Source organism: Orbicella franksi, chromosome 9 (assembly GCF_964199315.1).
Source record: "Orbicella franksi chromosome 9, jaOrbFran1.1, whole genome shotgun sequence".
NCBI classification, from domain to species: domain Eukaryota; kingdom Metazoa; phylum Cnidaria; class Anthozoa; order Scleractinia; family Merulinidae; genus Orbicella; species Orbicella franksi.
Genome location: NC_138153.1, coordinates 2,694,801 through 2,708,682, shown reverse-complemented (window position 1 = coordinate 2,708,682; position 13,882 = coordinate 2,694,801). Strand labels below are relative to the sequence as shown.

General features: G+C 41.3%; 1 protein-coding gene across 2 annotated transcripts; it reads left to right on the top strand.

The window, feature by feature from the left end:
- The first annotated feature begins 41 nt into the window (after positions 1-41).
- On the top strand, positions 42-10,613 carry LOC145497871 (uncharacterized). 2 transcript variants are annotated; one of them, XR_014050741.1, is made up of 6 exons: positions 42-2,676; positions 3,902-3,951; positions 4,678-4,780; positions 5,020-5,096; positions 7,584-7,653; positions 9,002-10,613. XR_014050741.1 is itself a non-coding variant. In XM_081477733.1 (5 exons), the coding sequence occupies exons 1-4, from the start codon at positions 469-471 to the stop codon at positions 5,053-5,055; spliced, it is 2,397 nt and encodes a 798-aa protein (XP_081333859.1). In that variant the 5' UTR covers positions 42-468; the 3' UTR covers positions 5,056-5,096; positions 7,584-10,025. The 2 variants fall into 2 exon arrangements, 1 of the variants encoding a protein (XP_081333859.1); XM_081477733.1 differs by having other exon boundaries at positions 7,584-10,025.
- The last annotated feature ends 3,269 nt before the right edge of the window (positions 10,614-13,882 follow it).

Here is a 13,882-nt window from a genome sequence, read left to right as displayed (position 1 = left end):
TTTTGGCGCCAAATCGCGCCAAATTCGCTGGAAGTTGTATACTTCGCTAGAAGAGCTAGAAGTCGATGTTTTTTATTCTTCAAAGTTACACTCTAAGGAATGTGAGCAGCAGAGTGTGTGCTTGAAATCCTACAGAACTTTCGAAGGGTTCTCCCAAAAGCAGGAAGACCTGGAAACCCGGTCACCCGGAAACCTGGCGGAAATCCGGACGCGACACCCGGAACTGAAGGCTTCCATTTCTCAGAAAAAACGTACACAACCACGCATGTGCTACGCATGAGCAAAAGACACTCTTACCTGCACTTTTACTTAAATGTAATACCTATTGCTAGGCAAACAATTTGCTACATCTACATCTACATTTATTAAGTTGGTAAATCATTAAGACATAGCACTAACTTCCTTACTACCTTCCGGGAATCCGCAGTAAAATCTTGTGCGTTCAGACAACCAAAGCACTGGAGAAACATGGCAGAGAGTGCTCGTGAAAGTGAAAGCAAGGAAGGCAACACAAGCGTCATGTCAACAGAATACACGTCGCTACCATCAGATTCTGAATTTTCCGCCGTCATTTTCAACAACGTTTCCGATTGTTATCCTCCCGACAGAGATATAGAATGTCGTTATACCATCCAAAGTTCGGTCAAACCAAACTCCAGGGATTGGATCGGATTGTTTCCAGTGGGGTGGCAGTCGTGGCGTGAACATTACACGTACGAATGGTCGCCTGTGCCAAGTATTCAAGATGGCGAACAAGGAAGACCGATTGCAAATAGAGTTGTGTTTCGTCTGAGGTATTTACCGAAGGCTGATGAGGAGTTTTATCAGTTTTGTTACGTCACCTACGCAGGCGATGTAAGAGGGGCTAGCGCACCTTTCCAGATGAAAATCAAACCGATTGAACAAGAGGAGTTAGAGTGCCACGAAATTGAAGATGATGAACTAGGAACCTCATTTATGATCGTTAAAAACAAAACAGAGATGTTGGAAGAGTCACTTGCCGGGGCGTTGGAAGAGAATGCCTGCTTGAAAGCATCGAATGAGACGGCACTAGCTGATCTGGCTAATGCAAACGATAAAGTATTGGAGTCGGAGTCGCGTAAAGCTGATTTAATGGCCGCTTTGATTGAAAGCGTGAAGAAAGCGTCTAATCAGGAACAAGCATTGGCTAAGAAAAACGTGGCCTTAGAAGAGGAGCAGAGCAAAAGAAGAGACCTCGAGAGTGCCAACAGCGATTTGAAAACCATGCACGAGAATTTGAGAAGAAGAGTTGATGAATTGATGAAGATGCTTGAGCAAGAACGTGCGCAGTCACAACAACACGAGAAGACCATGGAAAAGAGGCTGCTGAACATGGCTGCTGATCGGCAAATGATTGAAAAGCTGCAAAACGACCTTAAAGCCAAAGAAGATGAAAGCAACACTCTGAAAGCCCAGTTGGTGGAATTGAAGGCAAGAGTCAGGTCAGAATCCACAAAATGTGCTGAGGAAATAGAGAAAGCAAATAGTGAAATTAGGAGATTACAGGAGCAGCTTGTGGAGATCACAAAAGAAAATAACATACTCAAAAGAGATTTGGAAGAAGAGTCAGAACGCCTTACCAAGAAAGTCCGAGCCATGTACACTGAGCTGAAGAACAAAGATCAAGAAATTGATAAAGTCAAAGAAGAAATTGCAAGTTACAGACACAAGATTGAGGAAGTGGAAAGTTCAAAGGAGAAAATCCTAAGGGATGCATCTCATGAAGCAGAGCTGCTTGGCCAGACAATCAAGAAACTCCAAAGAGGTTCAAGTAAAAAGCAAGAGCTTATTCACCAACTTGAGCAAGACCTGGAAGATGCTAATACCCAACTGGGGGAGGAGAAGGGAAAGATTACTGCCCTGGAAGAAGATTATGAATCAGTGATTAGAGGTCTGCATGACCAACTGGAAGGAGAGAAAGCTCTAAACCAGTCGCTGTGTTCTCAGGCTGAGCATGACATAGCCAGTCTTCAGGTTCAAGTGCAAAAGCAGGTGGAGGCAAACATGAAACTGAGTCAGCAGCTGGAGAGAAAAAATGCTGAATTAAGCAACCTCTGTGGTGAGCGGGACAACTGCAAGAAACAACTGCAATCTGCTGAAGAAAAGCTGCAGATATCTGTGGCCCAGCTGACTGCTCTTGATGATGAAGTCAAATCACTAAAGGTAGAGAAAGAGATCCTCCAGATGAAACTGACAGACACTCGGGGAGCAAGTGCTCAGTCAGCAGCTTCAATGTATGCTCTTCAGACTGCTTATGCTCACATAGAGAAGAAATACCTACACGTCAAAAAACAGATGGAGGAATTGTGGAGGGAAAGAAGCAAGCTGAAGAGAACCATCACAACATTCCATGGCAATGTCCCATGTAATGACCTGCGCTTTCGCATGGAGGAGATGAGGGCTTGCAATGAGGATCTGCGTGTACGACTTAACATGGGAGCTGAGGCTTTCAAGATGAAGTTTGTTGAGTGTCGTCAGCTGGAGGACCAGTTGAAGAAAGTAACCAGGACCTCATCAGTACAGTCAGTGGAAGCAGGCTCAGCATTGGAAATGCTGAACAAGGTTCCCAAACTGCCAAAGGCTTTAGAAGAAGAAAACAAAGCTTTGAAGATTGAGAAGAGTTTGATACTCCAAAAGAGTGATGAGACTTACCAGGTAATTTTTCACGAGCTTTTAATTAGTTTTTTTTTTTGCTCATGGAAACTGAATAGCCATTCAGTGGGATGCCTGATCAATGTCTGATCAAGCTTTCCAGTAATGGGTGTGACACAATGCGTATTCACATGACTCTCAGACCATGTGCATGCCGTGCTGAATTAAACATGGAGTTGTTGTTCTTATAAAGACTGTTTGTCGTCTTTCTTACCTCTTGTTTGCACCCTGGAATAGCATAACATTACAATGGGAATTGGGAAAAGGATCAAGAAGGGAAGTTGTAATTTGTTTCAACTACCTTAAAGATGATTCCCAGCCTGTACTGCGCAGTCTCAGCATCCCAATGTTACATTATAAATCTCACTCAATGGAATGTGAATGGACATATTCATTACAAGCCACATACCTTATCTTTGAGGCCTTTCAAATTGTTTTTCCAACAGCTTTATTGATTTTTTCAGTTGTTTCAGCAAGTGATATATATGAGAACGAACGAAGTATAAAGCTTCGACTGCTTCGCATCCATAATTATGGCAGTTGTTTTGAAACTTTGAATTTGCTTTATGTAAGTAGTTGCAAAATGTTTACATTTTGTGTTGTCTTACATGAAACAAAACAAAAAACGTAAACAAACTCCCAAGAGTGTGCAGTACAGACTGGAAATCATCTTTAAGTTTATATGCATGGCATGGTTTGAAAATGACCAGTGACGTGCGTATTTGTTGGCAGTGCCATGCTATTATAAGAAGGTGATGTCACTCATATGAAACATTGACTTGGCAAAAAGTTTGTCTTGTTATTTTAAAATAATCTGTGCATTAATGCCATTTACTGGAATCGTGGAGCCATGGAGTTAGAAACTCATAAAAATATGGGACCCCAACCTTGCCAATTTTTAGAACAAAAAAAAATGTATGCCATCAAATGCCAGGAAGCAAGTGTAATGGCCCCTGGCCACACTAGTGCCATAAACATTGGATAACAGAGTTATAAGAGTTACTACCTGTGCTATGGCTGTTTATTTTTATTCTTCCTCTAGATTTTGACACACCTACTGCTAAATCGACTTTCTAGAGTCAACATACAGCAAGGCTGTAGAATAAATAGTAAAATTATTCAACTGATCATGTCATGATATAAACTGTGACCAAACAACAATACACACACGTGGAGACATTTGAGACAAAGATATTCCTAAATGTATATTGCATTTTTTTTTCCTCAGAAAAATAACACAGGAGCTCCTGCAGATCAATATGGAAGTCCCAATCCAAGGTAAATTGAACTTGAGATTTCAGTAATCATCTCAGTGATGAGTAAAATGTTGGGAAGCGTGTCAGAGCTGTGAGTTCTGTTATGCTCGCAATTTTAAACAAGGTTTCCTACTGAGTATTACAGTTGTTTGACTCTTACTTTCTTTGAGGCAAATTAAAGCATGGAAGACCTGTTTCTGAATTATTTTAAATTTTTGACTTAATCACTTCTAGTTAGAGTCCAGTGGTTTAATTTACTCGAGGGATGCAACTTCAAAACTGAACTATCTGGAGCGGGATTGCCTAGCTACAATTTCTTTGAAAATAGAATATTTGTTGATTCTCTTTCACCAGAGCTTGCAGTCCTAGAAAGAATGGTCTTCGAACTACATAAACAGTCTGCCAAAATAATTGCGCTTGGTTCCCAGAATATCAAAATATGTTGTAAGTGTGCTTTCTTAGCATATCATCTGCACTAGGACTACCAGCTGGGCATTTTACATGTACCTGTAAAGGGAAAATGGCCTATGTTCATATGCATGCACACTAACTGAATAGATATGCTACAAAATTATTGCACGTATAAATTCATTTTCGGTTTCATGTTGTGTTGGTGTCTCAATCATGATGCCAAAGTTTTGTACATGTAGGTATTTATTTTGTCCATTCTAAGCCCTAACTTGGAGAGCCTGCATGGACCTATTTAACTTAGCATACATTAACTTCTTTATCATTCCTTCATCAACAGAGACCATGCACATGATGCAAATAGACTACTGCCGCCACGGCTGCCACTACAATCAGTCTTGCAGGAACATGAAAATTTTCCTTTTGAAATGTTGGCATTCCCGGTACAGTGTAGTTTATACTCATTAGTCTTGAATAAATCAGGTGCAGTTGCATTGAAAGCCATGTTAATACAATTGCAGTAAATTCTATGGCAGTTGTCATGGGAATTCATACTGAAGTAGTCCTTGAGGTTTTCCCAAACTACAGCAAGGAATGACATGAGTGAATATTTTATTAACAAAAAAGGGAGGGTTTGCAATCTAGACTGAAGAACAATATTTATTTTTCCTTTTTTCCTCAGGAGACATGGCAAACATGGGATGGAAAACCTGTTTGATATTGTACAGAGAGAAACACTAACCCTCGTCTAGTCGTCTAGTAAGTTGAAGTTTTAAGGGGCTGTGTCATGGAAGGCACATCCCTAAAAATTTAGCATAACATTTTTTTTAGTTTGTCATTTGTAATCCACCTAAAATCAATAACATTTATTTATTAACTCAAGTGTTTTATTTTTACTTTGTTAAAAAGTTTTTAACTTTTATTTTGTGGTTTCCCTCGTTTTCAAGGTTAATCTGTGTATATCCCTGTAAGAGGGGGATGAATAGGTTTGTGGATTGACTGATTTGCCCTTAAAAAACATATGGATTGTGGACTTTTGCTGTAAAAAGAGCGGATTTGCGTATTTTCCAAAAAAATACAGTAGATCAATCATTAATCAGCTGTGAATTTCGGTGTGGATTCCGGTGTCTGCCTGTGTTGAAACTCAGATTGTGGCTCCTAAACAAATTTTGTATCCTTGCTTGGCCTTGGTAGGTAAGTTAGTGTTTCATCAACTTTATTTCTTTTTTTTCAAATGAGACTCATTTTAACTCAGGGTTGACATTGTTGTTGGAATTGTGTTATGTGGTACCCATCGGGAGTGTTACCGTTCTTAATAGTTTTCTGCAAAATTGACAAATTATTGCAGAAACTATAATATTGATATACAGGGCTAAAATTACGTTCGCCTATCTGCATGTCTGAGACGAGTTGTCTTTGGCTCCCACAAGTAAACCCACAAAGTGCTCATCAGACTAGACAAGTAAAATTTACTGTTACAAGCATTTCAAGCACATAACATAAATAAAGCTCTGAGTAGTAACTTGTTGCCAATGTGTTTTTCCGCTGTCAAATGCCATAGCTGCACCATGTGCGTTTGTCTCGAGAAGTGCAGAGGGTATGTACTAAAAAGTCCTTGTTCTTCCTTGTAGCTTATGGCATTCCTAAGTGTTTAAGACTTCAATACTGGCCTGTATGAATATTATTATAGTAATTTTTTTTCTGTTATTATTTTAGTTATTGTTATTCATTACAGGTTTTGGTTGCTGAAAAACATAAGTTTATAGAGGAAACTTTTTCAAGCAAATAAGCGAACAGTGAGCACAGCAACACGACTCAATGCTTATTCTCATGAATTGTGAGAACAAAACTAATGATAATCATGTAGCTCAAATACTCAGTCGCATGAGATTTGGTTTCTTCAATTTGCTGCTTGAAAATACACCTATAGAGTTGTGCTATCTATCTATCTGCCTGCTGTAAATCAGGGGTTTTTTGATACCCTATTTTGATCAAACCCAACAAGCCCAAATTAGCGTTGAGGACTACTTAAAAGTTTTCCTAATTTTATAATTAGTTCTCTATTTAAGTGCACTTCTATTTGACTTTTAGATGAAGTGACGTGCAGATGAAGCCATACATCAACTACTCTCTGTTGTTGTTTTAGTAGTAAGCAACAGATTGTTTGTCTTCTATTTTCAGACAAGTGGATTAAAATGTTGGGTGACCAAAATCTGGAAAGTAGCAGTCCAATGGATACGTGAAATGAAAAAAGAAAAACAACAGATTTTGCCCTGTTATTTATAATGACCTATTTCAGACAAAAATGGCTCAAAAAGCATGCATCCCGGGCTTACGCAAAGAAGTATTCTACCTCCTCCCCTCACCCTCACCACAGAAAGTTTCAAACAAGGTTGTTCCGGATTTGAACGAAAACGTGGGCAGATTGACAAATTTTGCTCAAAAATGGTATGGATCAGCAGATTTGCATACCCCTATTCACCCCCCTCCTAAAAAATTACTCAATATACAAATGGCATAGGGTCTGGTGGGCATAACCCCTCAATGAAGTAAACCAGTGTTACAGTTATGTTATATCAATCACCCTCTGCATTTCAGTTCAGTTTAATACAGTTAGAGTTGAGTCGCCAACCTACAGCAGAACAATTATATGTAACACAACTTGTGAGGACTCAACATACCCTAAATTCAGTGTCCCATTGGTTGTCTCAAGCCCAGGGGGAGGGGAGGGGGGACTCCAATGTGAAAAGGTTGGAGATGCTCATCATCTCACTTAGGGGTGTAAATCTAGCTTTTTGGGGGTCTCACTTAGGGAGGTCAGGACAAAATGCCACTATTTTAAGCAGTCAAAGTATTGTATAGGGTGCACTTGAAGAAATAACAATTAATTATTATATTTAAAAAACGCTTTGATTTCCATTTTTTGGCTTGATTTCCACCACTCTTTCAAGTCTGGTCTAGTAGTGATCCTATTCCGTTCTAAGTATTAGCCTATCACTTGTTTTTAGTGGTGTCTTTTAGGGGTCAAATAAAGCTTGAGCCACACCCAGATTAGCGGTTTTAAAATTCAATTTTTCTGGCAAGCATCCCAACCATTCCACATGGCAGGTCCCCCCCCCCCCCCCCCCCGAGATCTCAAGCAAGCTGAATAAATAAGATCAACAGGAAGCATAAATTATTTTCCAAATTAATTAAGGTAGGTCATTGTGTAATTTTATCACTGAATGACTTGATTCATGTTTCCAGTGGAACGGGAAGTTGGTACGCAAAGTCTGAGAGAAATACAAGCCACACTGATCAAGCTTATACAAAACAAGTAAGACTTATAAAATCATAATTAATGATGATTATTAATAGTAGCTGAATAGTTCTTTAAGAGAGCCAGAGAGGAGATAGCCATTTCATTCAGAGGCAATTGTATATCTTTCATAGTAACATAAGGAAAATTGAAAAAGAGGGAAGATCTTAAAAGCCCTCTAAAAGGACATGTAGTTACTGGATAGTAACTAACCATGATGTTGCAAAAAATGCACCATTGTTAGTTTTATTGCTAAGTAAGATTTTATATCTGAACTCTTCTATACCAGAAGTCATGAATTCTCAACTTTTTTTTTCTCTCTGTCTGGCTCAGAAAAGGGCAAAGCAGCTTATATAATTGATCGCAATTAAGGAGTACTCCCTTGGGTTCACAACTGTGATATATGTAGAAGTGTAGGGAATGGGCTGCAAGTCAGATTTGCTGAACATAAAAGAAAATGAAAAGATACCCAAAAGCTATCTGTCACTAGTCGGTCATCATTAACATTATTTTACTGATTTCCACCAAAGGTACAGCACTATCTCAACTACGTTCTCTCCTCTGGACCGATAGCTGCTCAGTGATAGTTGTCAAACTAACACCTTGATTTAACAATCGTATTTCCAGTCAAAACCTTATAGAAACTGCTCAATATCCTGATATCGAGAACAATATTTCGAGACATTTGGTGAAAGCTGTGCCCAGTTACATGACTGAAAAAAGATAGAAAACCTAGGCAATTTGCTAGGCAGTAGAAGTTGAACCCGCCCCCTCCCCTTGGGAAAAAGTTCTAAACAGATATCCATTTGCCATCAATCAGAGAATTGTTAGTTATTTTGGGGTCATAATGTTCCCAGACCAGTGACAAATAACCCCTGGAAATGCTCCATGTTTACTGAACCTGAAGTAAAAGCAATTATAATATTCTTGTAAAAGTGAACAACAGTTCCTAAAAGAAATTGTTGGCCGACTGCTGGCCGTTTGTCGGCTGACTGTCCCTTTGGGGGAACTCCCATGTAAAATGGACAGGGGTGCTTGTTGTTCCTCTTAAGGTGTTCAGTCTCAAAAGGTCCAAAGTGGGAGCTTTTGCAGTACCTTTTAGAGTACTGAGCTGAAAAAAATGACTGGGACATGTTACAGAATTACAGAATTACAGAATTGTTACAGAATTAGTTCCTCTTAGGGCTGGAAAAGTTTCCTAGCCACACCCACAAAATAAACAAGCACCCCAGTCTTTTTTATATGGGAGTGCCTCCCTTCCCAGGCTGACTGTCAGCCGACAGTTGGCCAACAGTCGGCCGTTGGTCGACTGACTGTTGGTGGATAGACGGCTGACAGTTGACCGCAAGTTTTTGTTATGTTTCAGACCAAATTTCAGACTAAAGGGTTGCAGCGGAAAGTCAACGACCCAGACCCACAGTCTTGCTCACCCCAGGCTTAAGGAGGCAGAACCTTAAACTGAGGAAGGTGATCGTGGCCCAAAGAGAGTCAACGATGATCAATGAATGATGATCAAATACGCTAAATGCTGAGTATAGAGAAGCAGATCTTACTTCGCTTTAATGTGCTGCAGTTCTTGTTGTCAACCTTCCTTTTGTTGGGCAGTTGTCAGGAACAGCAAGGAACCCGAACTAACGTATATTAAGTTTGTATGTTATATTGTTTATGAGCTGCTTCCTGTCCCAGGGGGGTTCCCAGAAAAATTGGGTGGGGGTGTGTGGCCCACTTCCCAAAACCCTTACCCTATTTATGACCTGACCAAATATTCGATACCCTATTTATGACCGTTGCGCCTGGCACAGGTGCCCTAGACATAATTAATGAAGGGCTTTTGGCAATGGTCTTATCAATAATGATGAAAACGTAGCCGTAAAACACCCAATTCAAGACTAGAGTGCAAAAACCACACCCTTTTTATGACCAGAACGGCTTAAAACCATACCCTTTGGGGCCACACATAGCTATATAGCCCATGGAGTACTCCCCCCCCCCCCCCGGGCTTCATGTAAGCAGTTAAATATATTCCATGGTTTCCTACAGGACTATATTTTATAGTACCTCACATAAATTTTTGTAACAGAGTTTTTCTGTATTTTGATAAGACTGCATGCCGAGTTAAAATTCAAATCATGCATACTTTCAAGAAACTGCAAAAAAAAAAAAAAAAAAAAAGAAGATAGTTTTAAAGACCAAACGTTTGCAAACATATGTGGATCTTTCAAACTGTTGTCCAAAAACTACGGGATAACTAGTATAACTAGTAAGTACGAACGCGTGTATACTGGTTAGTGCGTTCGTCTCCGGATCGAGCAGTCCAGGTTCGAGCCCTGGCAGGGACATTATGTTATGTTCTTGGGCAAGACACTTAACTCTCACAGTGCCTCTCTCCACCCAGGTGTATAAAAGGGTACCGGCGAACTTAATGCTGGGGGTAACCCTGCGATGGACTAACATGCCATCTAGGGGAGAGTGGAAGTACTTTTAAAGTACTACTTCCAGTGTTGCGATCGGTGATAGACATTTTCCAAGGTTTTTGTTATCCGATCTGTTTTTTCGGTGACTTCTGTCCACCTTCTTCAAAGTTGCAATCTGTAGGTTCGTTATTGTTCGCGCTAGAAGCCCGTTGGTTGTCGTTTGAATCAACGGTAAGCGCGAGGGGCCGTTTTCCTCTTGTTGACGGCGGCGTTGTCCAAAGTTGGAGTGCCATGACTCCAAGCAAAGCCTCTTGTGTTAGTTTGTAACATCGTGTTCGATGATCTGGGTGTCCCTTGAGTGGATGTTGTGATCAGTGGACTCGGCATGATGATTCGCAGTTGCTCGCGCGGCCTGAACCATGCTCGGCTCCGCGCAAGCTCCACGTGCGGTTGCTTTCTCCTACGTAGGTGAATGCACAGTCATGGTAGCTCACTCGTAGACCATCCCTTGGACTTGATCGATCGGTGGTCGATCCTTGGGCGTCTTAAATATCTGACCCAATGATCGTATTGGCCTAAAGGCTGGCCAAACGTGAAAATTTCGGACGACGCCGCCCAAAGACGCGCCCTTTACCTAAGGAGGGACCGCAAACTTCAGTGGCCTCTCCTGTGACTGTCTGGGTTTAGTCTTGTTGTTAAGGCACTTCTTCAACAGCCCACTAGGATAACCAGTGGCTTTCAAAACATGTAAGACGCGTTCTCGCTCAGCCCATAGTTAGTAGAGGAGACTAACTAACTCTACTAACTATGCTCAGCCGTGTTAGGCGGGGCGCGAAAGGAGGTTGGAACACCACAGCTTCCTGTTGTTCCGCTGGGTTGCGTCACGAGGAAAAGGCCCCACCAACGGTAACTCAGTAAATGATAATACTAAGCCATATTCAATAAAGGAACTCGCAAAACTACTTTAGTATCGGCAATATTATTGGCCTTAGGATGACTCAAGGTAAACGTTTAAGAGTTAATCTGGATTTTTAATTATAACTTAAGTCAATGAAAATACGATATACATCAATCTTGCGCAGAAAAAAATTAACTTTTCTTCATGCGCAATACGAATCTTTTGTATTAGAAATCAATAACGAAAGACAACTGTATTTACCTAAGTTAGTATATAAGTAACGCGTACACTGTAGCAGATCGATTACCCTTGGCAGTTTGAGCTATGAGCTAGTGTGAAGTATTGTCGAGAATAAAGAAGATTTGTTGAGTTCCAAAGAAGTTTCTTGGTTTTCTGCTGAGTCGTCCATGGAGTAAGGCAAAGAAACAAGTTCTCTGTGCCTCTGGCATCCCGTAAAGAGTGCGGGCTACCAAGCCAGTGGCTCAACCGAGTCATTTTGCAGTTCTGCAATGTTCCTTTGTGAAGATCACTACCTGAAAGTTACGAAAGTAACGACCCCCCGAAAGAAGCGATCCCCAGAAAGTAACGTCAAAACATTGCTGCCGCTAATAAATCCCGAGAGTAACGAACCCACTCAGCTTCCCCGCCCCCCTCCCCCCACCCCCACCGAAAATAGTCACGTGGAAGTTACCGTACGGTCATTTGAGTTAAGGCAATCTAGCTTTACAACTAGGGAAGGTATCGCTTATGCCACGAACCATTATGAAATGTCATTTCGTGCTTCGTGAGTTCATGCTGCGCCGTGTTAAAACAACAGCCGTAGAACAGGAACGTACTAGCATGAACTTTTTGAAAATTGAGAATTGAAAAGTCCATCATTTTCAATAAGAGCGAATTAAAAGGAACGCTTCGAATTTCAATTGAAAACTCGACCAACGTCTTGAGATGTTGTTTAAGCAGAATAACATAGCACTGCGTCATGAAGTAGAAACAGTTTACGGTATCTGATTAGCTTACCCGCCGACCACTGAGAACACGGTCTAGGTAGGAAGAGCGCACCCATGTGGCGGCAACATAGATTTAAATTTGAACGAAGAACTTAATCTGATATTTAAAGACCTGTTTTCACGAATTTCCGTCTTTTACTATGTTTGAAAGGACTCAATCGTACCAACTTTATAAAACGTTTTTTACTTCCCGAAAGTAAAGGCGGCCTTCCCCCCTGAAAGTGGCTTGCGTAGCAAGCGTTCCCGTACAAAGAGCTTTTCCGCATTCTGGCCGCGCGTAAATTGGAGCGAGAGCAGAGTTTTTGTTCTCGCTCCAATTTACGCGCGTTCTTAATTTACACGCGGCCAGAATTCGGAAAAGCTACGCAGGCAACCCCGAAAGTAATAAGCCCCAAAGGCTGCCTATTCCGAAAGTAACGAGGGTCGTTACTTTCGTAAGTTTACGATGTATGCCAAACCATTTATCCGCTCAGCTGTCAAGTGTTTTGGTTGGTAACAGATATTTCAGTGCCCAGCTCCCAATGCAGGCGAACACTTGACCAGTGTTCCATAAGCCCTTTTCGTTACAACTGTGAGACGCAAAATCAAGACACTCTTTGGTGTGGGTTCTCTACGGAACCATCCCCAACACGGTTATTCTTGAGTCCAAAAAGGAAATACTCTGAACCTTGTCAGTCTGGCATGCGCGCTCTATTGAGTTGAATGTTACCGTCAATAGAGTTCAGATGCTGGTGGAAAAGTTCCGTGTCTTCTCTTTAAACACACGTTGAGTCGTCCAGACAGCTCCGCGATCAGCGAGGAGCAACTGGAGAGGTAGACATGGCCCGTGCCTCTATGCTGACCATGACAAGATCTGCGACCGCTGAGTTGCCTGGTGGCCCCATTGCCTACCGTTATCCACCGTTGATTCAACGGTAGAGAATTTTGAACTATCGACAGAAAGGTAAGAGAGTTGATCTCCCATATAGGCCTTATCTCCGAAGTAACCCCTAGCTCTCGAGTTATTGCTAAACATGGGACCCAGTTCTCTCGCGGATAATATTACCACGCGCGTTGCGTGGATGTTAATCTGTGTGAAAAGTCGCTTGGGCTGACCACGTGTGCAAAATCCACGTCACAGATCAGAAATCCCACAACAGTCGAGAAATAGCTAATTCTGTGACGCGGATTGTGCACACGTGCGATCATCAAGCACCCAAACATTTATATTATGAACAAATGACGATGCAGCACAACGAGCAAAGCCCATCCGAGACCTAAATCGTCTATTTTTGAGATGAAACAATTGTCTTTCCTTCACCTAGTTCACCTTGTTCAGGCAGACTAAATATGAAGTATATTATAGCCTCAAATGGAAAACCAGGGCTGAAAATATATCTCTGTATCACAGCAAAATTACAAGTTAGTTCGGCGGAATTCTCAGTCTCCGATCGTGTCACACGTGTAGTTGGCGTGCACTGCCACCACTTGCGTCAGAGGAAAAATAGTCCATTTGTCGAAATGACGCAGGATAACTCAGAGTCTGTTTGCTTTCATTTGATTAACAAACACATTTGCCTCCAAAAGATCAAACATTCATTATCAAATGGCACACTATAACGTGTCTGAAAGCAACAATTGTTCATGTGTATACATAAGCTGAAAAAATAGAGTGTAGATCTCAATTTTCTGTCCAGTTAAACAAATTCAAGAAAAGCGAAATAAAATAAAAGACTGGGTTTGTGTCGATATGACAAACTAACAAGGCGATCATCAAGATCTCAAACATTCATGAACACATGACAGTGCAGTACCTCGAAGACCCGGGGTGGATTCTCAAGCCAGGTGGAAGTTAAACGAATGTTTCTCGTAAACTTTCGCGGGTTTGACTTCTCCTGCATGACCCGAATAACTGCTCCTGGATCTTCGAGGATGAGCAAAGCCGCTTA